The 22,978-nt window shown below is 38.9% G+C and overlaps 1 protein-coding gene across 2 annotated transcripts in view; it reads right to left on the bottom strand.

Annotated features, from left to right (window-relative positions):
* The window catches only part of LOC143153409 (uncharacterized), a 67,795-nt gene that overhangs the window by 29,014 nt on the left and 15,803 nt on the right, over positions 1-22,978 (bottom strand). For both annotated transcript variants that reach the window (XM_076324531.1, XM_076324541.1), the window contains exons 2-3: positions 22,613-22,667; positions 14,493-14,732 (exon numbers count right to left, since the gene is read on the bottom strand). In XM_076324531.1, coding sequence (XP_076180646.1) covers positions 14,493-14,732; positions 22,613-22,667 — 295 coding nt within the window. The remainder of the gene's footprint in view (positions 1-14,492; positions 14,733-22,612; positions 22,668-22,978) is intronic.

The raw sequence follows: 22,978 nt of genomic DNA, 5'->3' as shown, positions 1-22,978 counted from the left end.
CCCTGCTATCTTTCCATATTTGTAAATGTATTGCAACAAATCGCTCTAAATCTTCATCTACCAACTCCCAATTTTACAACAATTGACATACTTACTAATCGTTCTTTATCAATACATTTCTCCATTACCACAAACCCCAAAAGTGCATCTTTTCTCTCATAAGTGACAACAGACTACCTCTATACGTGTTTTTCGCTAATCAAATTTATTAACATTTTCCATCCCAATGTACGGTTGCAATTTTCAAAAATTTCATTGAAAAGCTTCACAAACCATAATCTTATGGTACATTCTGTACAAAGGCAGTGTTGAACACGTAAAATAGAATTTCGTTTAACAATTAACTCTTTCAAATTATACGTTCATAAGACACTTCTGACTCAGTTGTACACACGTTAGATTTTAAATAACTTACAAATAAAAATATCGTAGAACCAAGGGGGACACTTTGAACATATTCTTCGTTCATGCATAATTCGAAAACCAAGGTATACAAGACATGTACGTTTACAGTACACTTTTTACTCGTCTTGGTATGTTCTTAATTCACCTTCTGTGCTATAAACATATATTTCTGAATCCTCTGATATTTACATCGTATCTCTTGTAATATTTCGTTTACGTAAAAGTATCAGTTCCAATCATTTCATTCACAAAATAAAACTATCAAATTTCATCTCCGTTCACGATTAGTGTATCGTAGGAGCAATAGGTGAGTCCAGATCCTATAAAATTTACACCGTGCGCTCTCCTTCTCCTAACACGATGGCGGCGACGTAACAGGATTTACCGCAAATCTACAAATAAATAAAAATAAAAATTTACGTTAGCAAATGTACCGTACCTTGTACATCCGTCTCAAATCGCTTTTTCCGTAGCTCTTCGGCTTCCTCTCGACTCGCTTCCCTCTGTTCCTTTTTCGTTAAACTTCTACTCGCCTCGATCATCGATCCAGACGTTTTCTTTTTTCTTCGATTTAAAAGGAAAAGTCTGTCCACCTCGAGTCTAATCATAGTCAACGCATCCTCACGAGCTACGTCGAAAAAAGATCGTCCAAAGAATCGAGAAACTCCACTTCTCTAATTCTTTGCGACTCGATTTGGCATTTACAAAATCGTTGCAACGCACGCCGAATTTATTAATATTTTCAATTTTCAAAAATTTCTTCGAAAAGCTTCACAACCATAATCTTACGGTACATTCTGTACAAAGGTTGAACACGTGAAATAGAATTTCGTTTAACAATTAACTCTTTCAAATTATAAATTCATAAGCTTTACACACGCAACACCGATCGTTTCTTAACGCTGTTGCAAATTTGTTTTCGAGTGATACGAGATTTCGAGAAAAACTTCCACTTCTTTGATCACGATCCACTTGTTCTAAGATCCAATTTCACTTTTCGTATATCGTAAAACAATGAACGTAATAATTGTCCGTTATTGGGAAGCTTCGTTCCGGAAATATACTTCTCTTCGTCCTCTTCAACGAATGTATAGTATTCGTTCGAAATTTTTCGTCTCCATTTTTTGTTGAAATTCACTCTTTCTTTGAAGAATACTCTACGAAATGCACACCTCGAACTCTGAACGATGACTAAATAGGAGACGCTTACTGTTGCTATGGACGGTCAGGTAAAAGTTTCTTTGTAACGGTATAAGGGTCCTGTCCTTCCAGAGGGAGAAACTTACCTGGAAGGGTCGCTGAATAGGTGGCTGGATTATGGTACCTCAGGTAGCTAAGTCACGTAGCGCCGCGATTCGGGCACTACGTTGCACGAGGTAAACCCGAAATTCCAAGATCTTGAATATATTCTTAGAATACGCGAACGTTATTCACATATACCAATGAATTTATGTTTTTATTTAAAAATATTCGTCGATACTTCTTAAACAGTACAATACAATTATATTCTAGATTGACGTGGGTTCTCGTTGTCCAATCGTTCTGAAATTTTACAAATATCATTTTCTTACCAAATGTTGCAATTAAAGAGAATGAAACAAAAAAAAGAAATGGAAGATGAAAGATCGCGTCGAATTCACCGATAATAAGGTAATTACTTAATCTAATTCAGTAATGTTCTGTTGCCTGATCATTGTTCCTCGTTTTTGTCAATATTGTTCGATGAAAATTTCGGTGAAATTACATCAAATTTCAAGGTTTTAACGTGAAAATATTGTACTTGATCACGAATTGTCACTGTTCCATCGCCTGTCGGAGACTACAATTTTAAACGAACGTGTGTTCGTGTTGTTTGCAAATACAGTATATAAAGCGTCCACGGATTCGCTATTCAAGTATCTTTACGGAAATTATTATACTAAGATTATAACGCCACCTATGTTTGCACCGTTGAAGAAATTAATACTCGAATAATACCTGCCAGTGTACATTCCGTAAATTACGTTAAAATCCTAACTACTGAACAAGAACGGAACAAGAACTGACCCAAAATCTTCGTTACCAAGCTGGTGAAAATTTCGCGAAGAACTCGAGTTTAGCTTCATAGAAGAAAAGCCAAGTGGGAGTTATTGAACGAGAGAAGTGGCCCAACCCTTTCCCTGGGAAGATTCCCTATACCGGTGTGTACTTGAACGTTGAATGTGAGAGAAGTGGTCTAACCAGCCGTTCAAAAGTCGCTCTATGCGTTCAAGATTGAACGAAGAATAAGACTAATGATCGAATAATAAAACTTCGAATGCCACCGGTTGGAAAAATGTTTACTCGGCGGAGTGCAAGGAACCGAGAAGTCCGGCTAGGTTACCAACCAGACTGAATTTTGAAGAGACGTCGTCGAGGAAAATCCCCGCCGAGTAGAAAGTCAGACGCCGGGTAATCGGCCACCCTACGTCGTCGATTCTAATTCTGCGTTCAACGATCGCACACACGCTTCCAGGAAGATTCCGGTAGAACCAGTAACTGAACGCGCGAGTAGACGACCCAGGAAACTGGACCCTTGCGTCCAGGAGGCGGCGCAGCACCGGCTCTCCTTCTCTCTTCCTCCCTAGTTCAAGCGGCTTCGAGGTTGCTGCACCTTGGTTCTTGCGCCTGTACACTCGGTTCAAACAATTCGTGGGCATGGGGAACGCGATGGAGACTCCTACCCCCCTACCACTCTTGTCCCTGGTCAGGGAAAAGATTTCTCGGTTTGGACACACGCAACGGTGTTCGTTGAATTTTTCTTCGTGGTAAAATAAATATTCTTGGGGAAGAGAACGCGGGTGAGACTGTTGGGAGCTTTGTTCAAATTAGAGAGAGGTGGATTTGTAACGTTGAGAGTCGAAGGAGGTTGTAAAATTTAGAAAAATGTAATAAAGATTCTAGGGGAAGGATACTGACGAGGTGGATAATATTGTAGGTTGGAAGAGGTTAGTTGTAAAATCTAGGATAATGAAATAAAGATTCTAGAGAACGAACGCAAATACGATAATTTGGAGTTTTCTTTGAATTAGTAAAGGTAGATCTGTAATGTTGAAGGTTGAAGGAGGTTAGTTGTAAAATCTAGAATAATAAAATAAAGATTCCAGAGAACGAACGCAAATGCGATAATTTGGAGTTTTCTTTGAATTAGTAAAGGTAGATCTGTAATGTTGAAGGTTGAAGGAGGTTAGTTGTAAAATCTAGAATAATAAAATAAAGATTCTAGAGAACGAACGCAAATGCGACAATTTGGAGTTTTCTTTGAATTAGTAAAGGTAGATCTATAACATTGAGAGTTGAAGGAGGTTAGTTGCAACATTAGAATCTTGCTTCTAATAATCTAGATTGATTTGAAAAAGTTTATTTAAATTAAAGAGAGATTTATAATACTGAGGATTGAAGGAGAGTACTTGCAAAAGCTTGTTTCTAACAATCTAGATTCGTTTGAAACAAATTTGTTTCACCTTTGATTCATAATCAAATTTTATCTTTATTAGGAAAATGGCGTTGTCGATTATAAATAGCAACTTTACATAGCAAATGACGTATATTCGTTTAATAATAACTACTTTCTGTTCAATTGTGGATTGTATTGTTAATTCTACCGATCTTCTGGGGTCCTACAGATTAGACCCGAAGATGAGTTAAAAGAGTTTGATGAGTGAATCAACGAAGGCGGTTTATGAATTGCTGTTGAGCAGGACTTGACTGCAACCGATCAGGAACTGCCTTGGAAATTATGTTCAAGTCACTCAACTTGTCAGAGATAAAATACATGGTAAAGAAATTCTGTTAAAGATACGTTCTCTTGATGAATCTTTTTGCAGAGATACGACGACAGTGTTGCTCCGCACGACCCACTGTTTTCCCAGAGGAATTCAAAAAAGTGTAAACGATAAATATCTCTAGTTGGCTTTATTTCAATTCGAAAGTATTTCATCAAATGGGGATAAAAAAAGTCGCTGGAAAAATGGGGTAGGATATCAGAGATCAGAATTTTCGGTTACTTTTCATTCATTTCAGTTACAATTCTAAAATACCGCTTCCTTGTATAGCCCATTGAAATACTCCATACGTGAAATTCGCCGAATTATGTTCTAATAAATTTAAATTTACAAAAATATCGAATTTCAAATTGGAGAACATTTCAAATCCCCGTGAAACCCGACCAAAGTCAACCAAGATTTCAGTGATCAAATTTTCAAATTACTTTCAATTCGTTTTGGTTACAATTTAAAAATACCAATCCACTGTACATAAACCAAATCAAACTACCCAGATACACCATATAGGTATAATTAACCGAATTGAAGATCGTGAAAGTTAAATGTACAAAGATATCGGATTCAATAATTGAAAAATATATAAAATCCCCGTGAAACTCGACCAAAGTCAACCAAGATTTCAGTGATCAAATTTTCAAATTACTTTCAATTCGTTTCAGTAACAATTTAAAAATACCAATCCACTGTACATAAATCAAATTACCCAGACACCTTCAAAAATTAAAAAATATATAAAATCCCCGTGAAACACGACAAAAGTCAACCAAGATTTCAGTGATCAAATTTTCAAATTACTTTCAATTCGTTTCAGTAACAATTTAAAAATACCAATCCACTGTACATAAACCAAATCAAACTATCCAGATACACCATATACGTATAATTAACCGAATTAAAGATCGTGAGAGTTAAATGTACAGAGATATCGGATTCCAGTATTGAAGAATATACAAAATCCCCATGAAACTCGACAAAAGTCAACCAAGATAACAGTGATCAAATTTTCAAATTACTTTTAATTCGTTTCAGTTACAATTTAAAAATACAAATCCACTGTACATAAATCAAATTACCCAGACAAAAGTTGAAGAATATATGAAATCCTCGTGAAACTCAACGAAAGTCAACCAAGATTTCAGTGATCAAATTTTCAAATAACTTTCAATTCGTTTCAGTAACAATTTAATTAAATCGAACTACCCAGAACCCCATATACGTATAATTAACCGAATGAAAGATGGCGAGAAATGAAAATCGAAGAAAAATATAAAATCCCCGTGAAACTGGACAAAAGTCAACCAAAATTTCAGTGATCAAATTTTCAAATAACTTTCAATTCGTTTCAGTAACAATTTAATTAAATCGAACTACCCAGAACCCCATATACGTATAATTAACCGAATGAAAGACCGCGAGAAATGAAAATCGCAGAAAAATATAAAATCCGGGGGAAAGTCGAGCAGAGTGATCCCGAGAGGCGAGCATTAACAGAAAATTATTTACTCGCACTTGGAGTCCGCAGTTAGAGAGGCCACATTACTTACAGGATGACATAACACGTTTGAGCCGAATGTACATGCAGCATGTACGAGTGCACGGGGTACGGTACTACGTGCACGGAGGGTTCCTGGCCTCCGGCGAGCGGATGCCGGCGTTGCAAAAGCAGCAGAGGGGGCCAGGGGATACGCGATAACCCGGCTAGGTTGGCTAGAAAGCCGGTTACCAAACCCAATCCCGCCAGCGTCGTTTCTGAACTCGCTGGCCGGCCTGAACCTGAAATCAGTCGCCGCCACCCCACCCGGCAGTTCGTCCTCCTCATTCTTTCAGCCGCTTCCCGCAAAAGGAAACTAATACCCGGCCCCGGCGACTTCCTCTTTTTCTAGCCGGTACGCGCGGCCGTGCAACAAAATTCACGGACGAGCTGGCGCACGCCCACGGCTAACCGGCGAACCAGCCACGGAACACCACCGTGTTGTGCGAACGAGAATGTTTTATCTTGTCGGTGGACTGTTACACGGTAGAACGTCGCCAGGGAGTTCACGGAGATCGTGAATGTTCAAGGAATTCGGAAGTCTCGGGTCCGCACCGTCTTGGTCAACGTTGTAGCGATATTGGGATTCTTGGGGACACGATGGCCCATCAAGTTTCCGAGATCACTGGCTGGGTATAATAGGTATACCTATGGCGCGTCAAACGAGAGATACGTTGAATGCTACGCGGTATACTGTTATTCGAGAGGCCAGGAAGATACCTGGAAGAGATTTAGATTAAAACTTGACCGAGAAACAACCTTGGGTTTACACGGCTTGCTCGACATTGCGGCGATACTCGGTTTTTTGAGGATCTACGGGATCCCGATGGGTTGATAAGTTTCTTATTTCATTAGTTGGTTGTACTTATCACTGGCTGGGTATAATAGGCGTATGCCGCGTCAAATGGGAGATACGTTGTACGTTATGGGGTATACTGTTATTCGAGAGACCGGAAAGATACGTGGAGGAGATTTAGATCAAAATTTCACCGAAACATAAGGTTAAAGCCTGCTCGTCATTGTGGCGATATTGGGATTTTTGAGGATCTCCAGGATCCTGATGGGTTGATAAGTTTCTGATTTCATTAGTTAGGTATATCAATGCTACTCGGAGATTTCTTCGCGTAAATGTTACGTAGTGTCGTTTACAGGACTGAGAAGATAAATTGAGAGAATTGAAAAGTCTTGAGTCTGCACAGGCTGGTCAATATTGTGGCTATATTGAGATTCTCGAGCATTCTAATGAACTATCGAATTTCTGGGATCGTTAACTAGGTCTATTAGGTATATACTAATTCTTCTCGTAGCGAGTAACCGAAAGATACCTTCTTCGTTGAGTATTACACAGAACATTGTCGAACATGGGACTAGGAAGATGTATTAAAATAATTTGAAAGTCGTGGTTTTGTACAGACTAGTCAATACTGCTGTGACAATAGGATTGTTGAGATAATGATCCTGATGGAACGTTAAGTTTTTGATTTCACGAGTCAGGTCTGCTAGAGGTATACTAAACCTACTCGTAATGTTTAAATATTGTAATAAGAATGCAACCACCAAAATTGTAAAAAAAAACAGGAGTGTCTTCTTGACTTAAAACAAACGTTATGTTCCTATCCTAATTACTATACGATTTTTATGTTTTGAAAGTTTTCTCCATTTGTCGATGGTTCTAGCCAACCTGCAGTTACCTTATATATAAATATATTTGTTTCTCAAATTAAATACTATTTCTTTTTAAAGGTACGTAAACTCGAAGGTATAGTAAATTATATTGTTAAAAATCAAAAAGAGTATTCTTAACGATGAAATGCAAGACTCCTGTGCATTTATCGTTTGATAACGAAGAGGAAAAGAAGAAAAGCTCGTGTTATCGTAATTGCGAATAAATAATCGTGATTAATATTTCTAATAATGCAACGTGATAATATTGTCATATGTTTGATAACGCGGTTCAACGTAAATTAGATTTCTTCTTCGCTTCGAACGAAACGGTCCCCGAAGAGGTTTAATTTCGATATTAAAATTTCCTCAGCCATGAATTACAACCCGTTGTAAAACGTACGATGCTTCCATGATACTCCGACATGCAAATGCGACATTTCGACATTGATTCACTGCCGTGGGTACTTATCAAGATTCGCCTTATCCGAAAATCGCCTCACGACATGTGCATACATCCATGACGAGAAAACGAAAGTATTCGTGGCGAAATAAACTAACAGCAATATAGGAAAATCGCTGGAGATACGATTCGCCTCGCAGCAGACGTTTCTTCGCGTTACTTTCGTAAATGTCATTGGTCATTAAAGCGAAGATTCCCTATCGCGAAGTCGACTGCCAGTTCTGCGAACGGCGAGATTCGGAATTTCGATATTCACGAACGCGATGAAAAATCGTCGACGCTCCTAAAATTATTTTCACCGTGGAAAATGAACGAGTGTGGAATTCATTTGCCAAATGGTGTGTTCGCGTTGCTTAGACGAACGATAGAAAACCTTCTAATTTTGTTGAAAGTAACTAATGTCCATTCGCAGTTACGTACGTTGTGCTGTTACAGTTAAATATAATAATACGAGTGTACATACGCAGTAGATGATAATACGATACATTTCAAAGAAATACATGGTGCTGAATACAACATTTTTGAAAATTCTGCAACAGAGGGCCAACAATTTAGGATCGTTTCTATTTATTTTATAGCTTGTGTATTAGTAAATGAAACGTAAAGTGTTCAACGAGTATTTCATTTTAACGTATTTTAAACACTTGGATTTTCATAAGTATTTATGGTACACGTACGTAGTAGCTTATTCTTTTTCTGTGTCAACAAATGTGTGCAAAAGAAAAATTCAAAGTAGTACACGTGCAAATCTCATTCTCTAAAATCTATTTTTATTTTTCATACGATTTATTAAATTTACACATACCTCTCCGTCATCACAAGCTAAATATTCACAATTTTTGCCAGCATCGTAGTATGATTTTTATACCAGTATTATTATTTTTCCATATTCTTCCGTTTTTCGACTCGTATGTCCAATAAATTATTATTTACGACCATTTCTGAAAACTCGTTGCAATTGTCTCGTTGGTACTCTTTCGTTATTAAAGTAGTTTCGACCCCATAAATGAAATCAAAGACCATTGTTCACCACAGCTAGAGATTCCTTTCGACGATTATTCGAATTTTACGTAACAGGCTGAGATATCTTTCGCCACGAGCGGAATGATTTTCGTTCAAGCTTCCCAGTCGGCGACTTTTCGACTAAAAACGTTTCGTAAAATCGATTTCCCGATAAAGGCCTTCCATTCCGTGTCTGGATCGCGCTGAAAAGATCGCTGGGAAAACGTGCATGAACTTTCATCTGTGAACCGTATCTCAGTTTTGAATCTCCCGTGAGAATTCACCTTTCTGAAAAACAGACGATCCCTCGCCTAATGGTCAGTGACATTTACGATGACGGAATGATCCGCGTGTTTCTATTGCCCCGGCACGCTCTTTCGAATTTTTTCTTTCGAGAGTTCGGCGTTTCACCTGGATCAATTTTCCATGGATCATTAATAAACGCCGCGTACTTCGAGAGAAATAAATTCGAGAATGATAAATGGTAACACGACGAAAATAATTTTTGGAAGCTTGGTTCGTGACTTTCGCGAAATACGGTTGAAATAATTGGAGCGGTATTTCACATTTGTATTCCATAAATGAATTTTGGAACACAATACGAAATACCCCAAAAACTTCGCGGATAAAGTATTCGAGAATGATAAATGTTACTTCAGGAGGGGAAAATCGAAGTAGTATTTAAATTTGAAGAGAAGAGAATTGGAGGATGATAAATGACACCTTAACAGGAAAATTAAGTTGTGATATGTTAATAAGTGATTACCATCAACTTCTCAACGTTTCTACAAGTTATTACGCGGACTGGTTGTAATTACGATTCATAAATCCTCGATGCCATTTTTGACGTTCATTACACTCGTAATAGCAGTACTTGGTTGAATTTAATTAATTTGAATATTTCTCCGAAACGGAGACAATAAAAACAAAAGCTGGAATTATCTATGATAGACCTTTAGTCTAATTCAAGAACGAACATCGATAATTGAATTATTTACCAATACGACACAATCTCGACCAAACGAGTTTCGCGTATAAAAATATTCTTCTCAGTCATTTCGTGTTAATTGTCTTTACTAAAAAAAACTTCAAATAGTTATAAAAGTGAACACGATCTTACATTACAAGATTGAGACTCATTACAAGTTTGAATATTTCACTTGAAACGACAATTGTGTTTGAAAATTATTCTTACTTTTGCATAACAAGCTTGCATCTAAATCACCATACAGTGTTATGATCACTCTGCGGAAGAAACGTAGAATTACGTCGGAACAATCATGAAGAAATTAAAACCATAAAAGAAAATTGCTTTTGTTGTGTAAAATCAGCTTTGGCCATCGCTCGAAAGGAGCATCTACCATGCAATACGTGTTCTCTTTGGCAAACATCACCGAAGAAAGATTCTTTACCGTTAAGGCGCATCTTGAGCATGGTAAGGAGCATATTAACTGATTAAAAATCTAGATAACCGCACGATGACGGGACGGAGATTTATTCATCGTGTTGTGGAAATTACTTCTTTGATGTCGGAAGAAGTATTCGAGTAGCTTTTTTCAAAATTCATTTGTAAAAAATAATTGCTAGACAAAGATTATATAAGTTTATTTCTTAATATATATATATATATAGAGAGAGAGAGAAAATTTACTCATTTTCTAAGTAAGTTTCAGTCTAATGAATCTGAGAAAAAGCCTTCTATGAAAATGGTAAACTTTCATCGACGATTGTACGAGAAATAATTTACGAGTAAATTTACACAAAATTATGTATTTCGTATTAAAAATTCATATTTCAAACTTTCGATTCAAAGAAATATTGGTTCCTAACTTAAAATGGCGTTAACTTCTTATTATGAAATTTTGCACACAGTTCGTTTCTAATTTGGAAAAACATAGTTTTTTAATTTAAAACAAAAGTTACAAATTTTATCTAAAAACTTGGTATCAGTCCGTTCGGAATTCAGAAAACTATTCATTTTTTACTGAGAAAGAAATACTAACTCGTGACATCATAATCAATATTCAGTATGCAGGTATACACATATATACTAGATAAATAAAAACAGAAATCTATAAATCATTAACAAAACTCGACATCTACATCGGTTCACAAGCAATCCATTGACTCTATCTTCTGCAATGCATGTAGAATAAATTTGATTGATAATAAAAAGAATGACTAAAAAAGCATGTTTTCAAAATTGTTCCACATAATTGAAAATAAAACTAATAACAACAAATCTATTCCTAGGAATCTGGATTCCATATACAACAATTCATCTATTACTCAACACCCAATTTGAATAAACTATTCAAATCTCTCCAAAATTATCGTTACATCCCCAATATCTATATACCACGAATGCACATGTTTATAATTATAATTCGTTAGTCTCTGTCTATTTTGAAACCCTAACGAAACAATTGAAAAAATTCGTTAGAATCGGATAGCGATTTCCAAAGCTGAAAACGAGACTTGTGAGTGCAATTGTTGCCCATTGGCGCAGTCATTCGCAGTCGTTATCAACGAATCACAATTCCCCGCTATCTGCCGCCACTTCCCTCGCCCGTGGTGAAAAACAACCGGGAAAGGAAAAAAGACTGAAACGCGTTACGAACCTTCGAACACGGCGAGCGTTGAACGTTTCAATTAACGGGCTCCAAAGAGGCAACGTAAAGAGGATAGAAAGACGGTAAAGCGAAGCGGAACAACGGTAAACCACCGAGAAATATGGTCCGCCATTTTCCTGGCAAATTTTCTGCCGCGATCGTAAACCGACGAACGTGCGTTTATCGCGAAATCGATTTGCGAAACGCGCGTTCGGGAACGGGCGAACGTGGAGTCCCGCATCAGACGCGAAGTCCTCGCTGGTCATCGCCGTCAGCGTCGTGGGTCGACAGAGTGGGGGAAGCCGTGTGGGGGAGGGGAGTGGGGGGAGCCGAGAGATTGGACGATCCGCAGGTCTGGTTGCGCGCGTACCATCGCGTCTTCGCCGGCTGGTTCATTACGCAATGATCACGTCCGAGATGCAGAGGCCCGCTTCGAAACCAGTTTCGAATAGCTGCCGCTAAGGAAGATAGGTTGGAGGTGGGGACAGAGGGCAACGGTGAATTATCCTTCCGCAACTTTGCCTAACTGAACCACTTTTAGCGCTGTGGACAGCGAAAAAGAAGAAAAAGCAAAGGGCGTGTCCTGACGTACGACGGGATTAAACTCCGTACGGCTCGCGCGTATAAATTTATTTAGTTGGTCGAACAAACGGCGAGTATCCGTCTCGTTCGTCGTAACGGCTATAATTATAATGGATACTTCTGGTTTGGTATTTAGGGGGGGATACGGAATTTCGAAAAAAAATTTCCTGCGCGTTACGAAGTGAACTTTTCGAACGACGTAGGAAATGATAAATTTATTTATTTATTCGAATACGAGGAAACGGTTGGTATTTGGCAAAGGTGAGTCGAAATTTCTTTTAAATTTATGTATGTTATAAACGAATTCGAGGATCGAGATTGTTGTACAGTGTGCAGTACACGGAGCATGATAACTGATTTTTAAAAACATTGGTAATATTGGAAAACTTTATCGAGGTTTAAGTGTTTTCGGAGGCATATTGTTCGGTTCATTCGCTTTTTTGTTGGTGAAACTGTCGAGCAAATTTTTAATCATCACTGAGTAGTTTTCAAATGGAAACACAATATGTTTGAATCTTGACAAGAATTCACATTTCTGACGTTAAATTATTATTACAAATTTCAGGGATTTTTTTTCTGCCCACTTATTTACAAAGAAAGATTTTAAACATAGCGAACAAATAAGAATAAATAAATAAAACCATAGTAAAAGCAACAAGAACTATAATATACACATTCTTTTCTCATTTACAGATCTCTATCGTAATAAAACAAATTTTACTCCAAACAATTACTAACTCCCAAACTGTTCCTTCTACCCTGATACTAAACCGATACAAATCAAAATTCGAAGAAGAATTACTTTAATCCTCCACACATATACAATTCAAAAAGTTTCAAATAAAATTCATTACCCTAAAAAAAACTTCGAATCGAATTTGTTACCATAAACACGTCCAAATCGAATTTGTTACCATAAACACGTCCAAATCGAATTAGTTACCATAAACACGTCCAAAGCAAATTTGTTACCATAAACACGTTCAAACTAAATTTGTTACCATAAAAAAACATCGAATTAAATGTATCGCTAAAGAAAGGTTTCCCGCGAAAAATTTGTCACCGTGAAAAATTTCGAATCAAATTTGTCGATTGCGTTTACAATTGTTTGCGATAGAGCGCGCGGATGCACCGACGCGATGGAGACACCGCGGTGTTAATTGGTGGCGTTAATCACGATCGATTAACACGGTGGTTACGCGTCACCGAATCGGCTCGGCTCGCGCTCGGTTCCGAGGACCAAAGAAGGCGTACTCCGAATTTCCTACGCGCGCGTCACGAGCCGACGGTCCATTAGTCATGTCGTGCGCGACGACAAAACTCGCGCGAGCTAAATAGCCAGTACACCTTGGCCCCGCGAAACCTGCAATTCACTCGTCGTTGGAGAAGGACGCGAAAGTTGAGCATTGAAGTCTCCGCGTTTACGCGTCCGCCGTGACAGGGATCCTTCCAGGCTGTGCTCGGGATTTCGTCAGCGGAGCCACGTCGACGCGAAGGATCCTGTCTCGTGCCAAGGTACGCGTTGCCGAGCGTAACACGAACGAAACGATTAACTTTCGTTCATAAACGTTCCTCACGTTCTTCAGAAGTTAACAATACTACGAAACTTCTCCACTGAAACGATACAGAGGATAAGTAGGAAACGCGTCGATTTTGTTACTTTCCTCTTGTAAAAAAGCAAAGACGAATACCGAGACTTCTTTGGAGATCGTTCTCGAGTACCGGATACTTTAGAATTTTTACGATAAATGTTCCATGTAGTACGCGTTTACAAGTCACTGAACAGTTTCACGTTCAATTCGTATTAAAATTCTCTCCAATACGATACTCGTGGGTGTATCAATTATATACAAATGCAGTGTATGTCGGAAACAGATGTCATTACAGTCTTCCGCATTCGGATTATCGATACCTGTAAATACTAATTCGTTAAGCGGTACGCAACAATATTTCCATTCCTTGTGTATCGAATCTTTAACGTAACGTAACGATATACACGCTGGTAATACGTTTAACAATCGCCCAAAAGCAAAACAAGTTACACGTAATCTAGAAATACGTGAGGGTCGGTTGAGACCCCGGAATCCCTCCTAGGGTTAACGACCAGATACTTCAACGTCTAAGTGTACTACACCGCAACAAACGATAACAAAAATATTTACGACGAAATACCTTGACGAAGAGAAAAAAAAAACGAAAAAAAAAAAAAAGAAAAAGAAAACTAAATTCCCCTACTATTCATGCCGGTGTAAAATACTCGAATACCGTCTGTACAGCCCGCAACGAAAACCACGTCGTTTCCATCTACCAACAGTGCGACCAATCGTTAAAGCAAACCCCTGAGCGGTTAAAAACACGATCCCCGGTCGTGGAAGCGTTAAAAAACGACGATGGCCCGGAAATTCTGTCGATCGATGAAGATAAGGCGTTACCTGTAAGTGTGGAGTTGTTAATGGTGTTGTTTGCCGTGGAAATAGCCGATTGACTGGTGACAGGTGTGCCAACGGTGGTGGCCGTGGTTGTCGAGGAGTTATTTGGCGAGAGGGCCGCGTTGGCCGCCTGTGCCTGTACCTGGGCCTGGGCCTGAGCCTGAGCCTGAGCCTGCTGTTGAAGATTATAATTCCACGCGAGCAGCATCAGCTTCAGCTTATCCGCGTCTTTCATGAGCGCGCCTGCCGAAATTAAAAGTGCCAATTGGTTTCAGGGCATGATTAACACGGTGAATGATGCCAATGGAGGGGAGAATCGGGCTCACTTCCGGTCCAGCGAACCAGAGCGGTGACTACGGTTTGTGGTGGTGCGATTTTACATGGGGTTCGCTTGGACGTGGTGCTATTGATATTGTTTACGTGGTATTTACCGTGAGACAAATATGCAATTATCCGTGTGTCGATCGATAATCAACGTTTCGATCGCGTTTATTACTGGACGTGGTTTAAGGCGACTTTTGTGAAACGAGGACAAATTATTTTTATTGAAAGGAACTGTACGCGAGAGAAGGAGTGAACGTGGACCCCGTTGACCAGTGTAGTGAAACCTCGATAATCGCACGAGAACCTCGCCCTTTGCGTTTCATCGAAGGGACGATCGCTCGAGAACTGGTGACGTTTCGATCGGAGGGGACGTTTCAGACAGAGAGGACAGTGTCGTTTAGTAACGAGTGAAGTTGGATGCAGAAGTAACAGGTAGTAAACCGTATGCAGGGATCCTTACTGGATCGGTTATTCTCGAAATTTGCTGGAACTTTTAGTTCCGTTCAATTGCAATTATCGAGGTTCTACTGTGTTCCAGCGATTGGTGCTTTCTATTCGTTGTTAATTGGACAGTCGTGGGTGTGATGTAGCGATAAGGGTTACAGAGATTCTGGGTGATGTAGTTCGATGTGAATGAGTTATGATACATCATGGCTTATTTACTACTATTTCGTTGACATATTTCTATTTTCTACTGCTACTGGAAATGCTCTAGAAATATTCGAGAACTTAAAGAAATTTATGAAAGAAACGATACGAAGTTATCGGTGTACGTTTCAATATCTTAGCAGCTGTTCGTACTTTGCCAAATTTAGTTCAGAGATACTTTCGTACGCGCGATTATTTTTCTCATATGGATCTTTTTTTATCGAAATTAGTTTCCGGGTGGTGGAAACCGAAAATTAGATAAGATCAGACTATATTCCAACAAACTATCAGTCAGTATCCAAGAAGTATTTTTAGCGTGAATGTTTCTTGTTCAAAATTGCTTTTCACCATAAAATAGAATTTATTTTAATACGTACCATACACTGGTATTAATCTAAATCTGTAGCTATCGCTATTGATTAATTAATCGTATTCGACTCTTTCAGGTTTATTTCATTATATTTCACGTACCCAGTAATTTTTGAACATCCTCCCGAATGATATATTCTTCGATACTTTCGAAGTATTGAAACTTTTTATTTTTTTATTCTTTAGTTATATCCTCGCGAGGTAATTGCAAACGAATTGGCGATGTTTCACCGATAAAACTGAATCTATACACGCCCTCATTCGACCGACCTCGCATACTTCGAATGACAGGATCGCAGACACCGTGCACCAAACACCCATACTTTAAAACAGTCTGAACACTATCATGTTTGAACTCATTCTCCGCGCCAGTTCATTGATAATATTCTCGTGAAAATAATGTATAATAGAGATCCACTTCCACTCGTCAAAGGTGACAATTGTTCAGTTATCCGGGAGTTACCGTATATTATCGTTCCTCTTCGAGCATCAAAGTATCTTTACTTATAGATCTTCAAAGTCACTTATTTTCAGTAGAAAGTGTTATACGGGAACTATTCATTCGACAATCTCCACTTGTTTTTATTTCGAAGATCATTCGCTTGAAAAAGGCGTGGTCTTTAAGTCTCACTATCGTATATCTCAGCCTCCACCGTCTTTGCTAAGCCACAAGTGACTTCAACATTTTTATGGCACCGATTGCATTACTTCGAGTTGATACCAATTCGTGAAGCCAATGCCAGATGTTCAACAGAGTCATTACTCATACGAGAGTTCCTTACTACCGTCAACGTTGCCTCGTACGTCGATCGATCAACGTTCCCGTCTTCAAACGGTTCACGTTCGACGACGCAACAGGTCCAACTATCGAAATTCACCGACATTCGTCGAATTCTCCAGTTCGTTCGCACGAAAATACAGATACGTTAACAGTTTCGTCACCGATCGCGCGCTACCGTGTGTCCGGAATTTCATTCAATCGTCACTGCATTCGTTTCAACCACGAACAAAAACCGATCGAATGACTCGAACGGTTTTTGATGGACTACCGTGTTCTGGAAAACTGGACAAAATTCCGAATAATTTTAACCAGCGACGCATACGCTCATCTTTCGATCAGACGTACGTAAATGGAATCGTAGCTCGAAACTAGCGTTCTCAGAAGCAGTTCGAAGCGTTTGTTTATACTTAAGAAGGAAAGCTCGGGGAACGTGTGAACTGTAAATTCATCGATGAAAAGTTTCAATCGTTTTGAATCGAATCGGTGTTACACCGTGCGAGAAAGGACAAACGGCCGTTGCGTTAGCAGCTGCGAAGATTACAAAACAGGTTGTTAGCTCGAACCCACGAAGTGTTTGAAATTATTTCGTATAACAGGTTTTCGAACGAATTCGAGATGAATATTTATACCATTTGACGTAATTTACTTTTTATCTCGGACTATGAAATTTCCCCGCAGTTACGTGTTATCACCTATGGTAAACGAGTGTAAATTTTCTTCACCAATTGCAACGAGTAATTTATCGTTCAACGCTTTCGACCGTAGGTTTCTGAAGGTCTCCGGAGCAAGTACAGTGTATTGTTCATAATCAAAACAAAATTGTCTTCGACAAACAAAATTAAACGCGGTTTCACGAACTATTATTCACAAGTATATTACAACCAAGAAACGTAATTAAAGTGGAATTTATTTACCCGAAAGACGAAGCATTTTCTCGCTTAAACAAGGGATAACTGAACAGTGGATTGACGTTGAATTTTCAAGCTCGAAGTGATTACCATAAAACGTACTTTTGGAAAATAAATAAACGATACGGTACAATTTCGCAGCAATCTTCAAACGAAATTATCTATACGTACTATCTTAATTTTCACTCCGCGTTTCACCTTGAAATTGGACGATTCGTTGATCGTTACGTTCTCTCGGTGTCTCCGATGAGCAACAATAAAAATCGAGGTGTGTTACGCGAATTGCATAAAGGAAGCGCAATAGGGGCGCGGTAAACGCGGGGTACGAGTGCGACAGTGAGTTCGTCGAGTGTCAATTAAAACCTCATGCCCAATGGGTACGACCCTATCTCGATTGTGTACGCACTCGATTATCGATCCCGTTTCGTCTCGTATGAGTAAAGACTCTCATGTCCGACAGCGGAAGGCGAACAAGTTCCGCGTGAAATTTCCTGCTGAAAGATTTTGGCGCTGGCAGACTCATTGAACCTGCCGTGAAATCGCTCTGCTTCGACAGTCGATTCCAAGTAACAATTGATCGAGTTTCGCGTACTTTCGGCGGCAAATGTACACACGTCGATCGAAACCGAGAGGGTTAATTACATTTATTTATTTATTTGGTTCTATTCGAAGGCAGTCTGATCAATGTAAAACAAGAGTATCAATGGCAATACTATGTGCGATACACATATTATAAGATTTGTCACGATTCTTTCAGTGTGCATAGGGCTGAAAAGAGAAGAAATATACTTTCCAATTTCGTTTCTATTTCATCGCGTGCTAAAGATAAATATTTGCGTAGAGGGCGAAGAAATACTCGTGATCAAATTTCTCGGTTTAATTCTTGTAAATACCGGTAAGTAATCGTTGAAATCGCGAAGAAATATTCCGTATTAAATTTCCCATTGATAAAACACAGCTAAAGGACGAACAGAGGTCGCGAGACAATTTAAAAATTGGAACTTACGGAGCGTCGATCGACGACACGTATTTTTTGTTCGTGAAATACTTGAATTTATCTGTAACGGAGAGTCTGTCGTACGATGAGACACAAACGTGCAAAGAATGAAATCATCTGATCGAAAAGCTACGAGATCAGCTCGAAGGAGGACGCAATGGCGGCGCGAAGATCTTCGTCTAATTAATCGCTCGATTCTCAGAACCGCGAGGCAACGTCATCGTGCGCAAGACGCGAGTGCGTCTCGCTCTTTCATGTAAGAGGCCGCGGTAACGAGATTACGAGGTTGAAGTGTCGGTGCATGTTAATAAATACATTGGTCAATCGTAACGCGGACGGCGCCCAGGTCGCTTTTATCAACGTTTTTCACAAATACGTTGCTACTAACCGTTGGTACAGTAGAATCGGTTAGTCGAAAATTGAACAATCGCGAATTGGACTCGATTGTCCTGACTGAACGAGAAATAGTAAATATTGTACACAAGGTATATGAATATCGTAGGTGGAAACTTTGGAGGTACGTGGAAAGAAATAAACAAATTTTAATAGACACATGACACGGTACTGGGAATTTCAAATGTATTTTTTAGCTTTTCTAAAGGTAGAAAAATGAGAAACACGAAGCAAAGATTGGTTGAAAATACCGAGATTAGTGAAACTGTGAATTTTGTTTACTTCTGAAAGTGAAAGACAAGTAACTCGTGTTGTGGGATATGTTCACTTTGATGTCATCTATTAGTTACATACCGAGCACGAGATAACCAGATCGTTGTACAACGTGTGAATTCGTACGAGAAAATATCGATATTGTTGAATTTATTTATTAAACTGGTTTATATTCAAACGATAAATTTAAATATATATCTGAAAATATTACTATTCAGATACGTGTTTAATAGAGACTTACTCAGTTTATACCTATACTTCGTTTACACCCTGTGTATTTGTGAATTTATATAGTCATCGGATAAGTAATAACACTAGAACAAACTTCGAACGATCGTTTCAGTCACCAATGCAAGACAAATTTAGGGAATGCAAAGTTTTAATGATAGCGAGCTGGAGTTAAATTAACCAAACACCTAACGAGAAATTCTAATAATTAAGTTATTGAAACAATTTCGCTCAAATAATAGAGTAGATCTATCGTCATGACTGATCGGACTAAGGTGCGCTAAGTTGGACTACATCAATAACTTCTGATATATCAATAACCTGGTAAATCGATCAAACTATTGACACAACAATCGGACATTTCCATTTCAATGGCTCATCTAATTGTACGAAAATATCTTTAATAAATAAAGCCAATACTAAAACTATTAAACAAGAGATAGGCTGCTCTAATACACATCTAGCTCGAATATAACTAACCAGACAATAACAAAATATTAACTATTCGAACAATAATTGAATATTATTTTAACACACATTTAGAATGATTTAACTCGAACGAAATCTAACCTTCGCTTAATTCAAACGAAATATAACCTTCGCTTAACTCGAACATAACCTAACCTACGATAGTAATAAATGATGAACTGTTCGAATAATGATTAAAAAATCAATATCTTAATCCTTGGCTGAGAAATATCACCATCACTGCGTTTATCGAGACAATTTCCAAATTGTTAACAATTCCCCGCTTTCGAGTGTTCAAATCGCTACCGCCAAGATACTTGAAAGCGGGGTAACAATTTTACTGTTCAACCGACGCCGATAAAAATGAATTGCCCGTACTGCGTGAACATAAACAGTGAAAGGATGACTTCGGTAGCTTGAATTCGGGTGTAAAAACAGTCACTTGAAAGCGGGGATCACCGTAAGTCAAAATGCGTCATCACGGATGATCGATAACCACCCCGTCACCGGTCTTTGCCACGAAACTCAGTCGTGATCGGCTCAGTAGCTCGTTGCTCTCCAGATTTCCCTCCGGTTGCAGCGTCGATTCATCCGAGCGAGAGAGTTAGCAGTGACACGTAGAAGAGCACTCGAGCCGCGCCAAAACGAAAGCGGAGAGAGATTTATTAGCAACCGGATAAAGTTGGCGGGTGACGGGAACGACGTGACGTCTAAATCATTCAGCCCGTTCAATAATGCAGAAACGCGACGCCGCCATTGAATTTGGGTCAAATTCCCGAAACGGACGCGACGCGACCCGACCTCGTCCAAAGGACAACGAACACCACGTTGAACGCTTTGGCTGAAACGGCGGGGTCCCTCGATAGTCTGTTGCTGAGGTTACTGACGAACACGGGATGAAGTTTCGACAAGCTTTCTGTATGCAGGCAAAATCCAATTTTTGCACATATTATAAATGGCAGAGAAGAAACTAATTCAAACTGGTTCCAACTAGTTCAAACTGGTTCCATGCGATCTTTCTCTCTCTCTCTCTCTCTCCGATATCAATAAAATTTGCATTACAAACCGACTGCGACTAACTCAAATCGGTTCAGACCGATTCCATCCATTCTTGCATTAGAAATTTACCTCAAACCGGTTCAAACTAGTTCACGTTGGTTCCGTGTGATTTCTCTTTTCAGTAACTTTGAAATTTTATTACGAATCGATTGTATCTGACTCAAGTCTGTTCAAGTTGATTTCATGTATTTTTGCACTATAAACTGACTTCGACTAACTCAAACCGGTTCAAACTGGTTTATACTGGTTCCAGTGATTTTTCTTTCGAATGTCAACAGAACTTGAATTATGAATTAATTATAACCGATTCAAACTTCAAAGACTTTCAGGTACTTTCTCTGTCCAATGTTAAAAAAAGTTTCACTGTGAACTGACCGCAACTAATTCAAACATGTTCAAGTTGGTTTAATCTGGTTTTGTGTGTTTTTTCCGGTATCAACGAACTTTAATTATAAAAACTATTACAAAGAAACTGGGAGGGTTTTTTACACCGATATGCAGTCATGTCTCACTTGGACTCTTAAACGAGACTCGAGTTTTATTTTCATCTTAATGTAGAACTATATTTATGTAATTATAAACACCAGCCTAATATTAAACATATATATTAAACAGATACAGTTGTATTTGCTCAGATGATAGGATACAGTACAGCTCTTGGCTAGTTATCCGGGGAAGGTAGACAATTTTCAGGAGTTGACCATTCTTATATTGAGCTGTGACTTGAACCCACGTGTAAAGTAGGGTTATCATTCACTATCTGGATGGTAGTGTAAAGATGTCAATTTGCAAAAAGAGTAGAAATAAGGGGAGAAGGGATAGTAAGAATACTAACTTAAAGGAGATACAGAACAAATAGATAAAATGGTATAAAAAGATAAAATGCATAATGTAAAACGAAATGTAGAAATCAGGAATTAAAAATATATATCTACTGACGATCCATGTGTACAAAAAACTGATCTAACGTCACAGCAAATGTACATTCTGATGTTTGATGCAAACAAGGCTGCATCGTATGGAGAAAAATACTCGAACGTTCAAAACACGCTATTCGAAACATTTTAGACTGGTTTCATGGAACAGCTCAGTGTTCATGACCAGTGGCTCCAGGAAGAAGATTCAACTTTACCGAAGTGTGAATGTCACTGACCGCCAATGAAAAGTACTAACACAACCGATAACGTCACCATTGTCAACCGTGGAAGCACGGATTTAATTCCAGGTGGCTATTAAAACTTTCAGGACTTCCAAGACTATCAAGTTTGCAAAACTTTCAAGAATTTCTAGGCCATCGAGGCATTTAAGATTTCAAATCCTTCATGATATAGTAGCAAGATCCACAGAAGTGTAAAATCTCCCGAAACTTTGACTTGTTTAAGATTTTCCGTAAGTCTTAATATCGAATAATATTTTAAACATTGTCGATTACCGTACGGTTCAATCTCCACTCTTTGAGAATTTATATGAAAAAAGATACACTCTATTTTCAAAGTTTCCCCCACTCTTTTCAAATGAAAAATCATAGAGCTTCGATACACGATACAAAAAGATGGCCCAAGGGTCACGAAATATTATTCTCGCAATTCCAAACGGGAGCGAGGTTCGATCCCTCGTGAGGGGAACAGAGAAACGACTAGGTTTACGAAAATGGGTGATGGAAAGTTTTGCTTACTCGAATAGTGATCCTCCTCCGATATGTCGGCTGGTTCCGGCGTTGAGATGTTTTCCTGCAACAAGATTGAACGCGTTGTTAGATCCAGGTTATATAGACGATTTTCTTGCGCGAGAAGCACTGTTTGAGACGGGATCAACTGGTCGCTCAAAGCCACTTGTCCCTATGCGTATCGTGCCAACACGACCCCCACTCTTATGACGTACTACCGTGTTTCCATATTGCAGAGATGGAGGACTTGCACGTTTGCGCATGGGGACAAGAGATAAGGTGGTGGGGAGGCTGAAGGGAGGGGATAGTCTATCGGTGACCCTGAGCAGTCAGTTGATTTTGTTCCGACTATAATGATTTACTAAAGGTTTTGAA

The sequence above is a fragment of the Ptiloglossa arizonensis genome, chromosome 1 (assembly GCF_051014685.1).
Source record: "Ptiloglossa arizonensis isolate GNS036 chromosome 1, iyPtiAriz1_principal, whole genome shotgun sequence".
NCBI classification, from domain to species: domain Eukaryota; kingdom Metazoa; phylum Arthropoda; class Insecta; order Hymenoptera; family Colletidae; genus Ptiloglossa; species Ptiloglossa arizonensis.
This window is presented reverse-complemented; position numbering and strand designations above follow the sequence as displayed.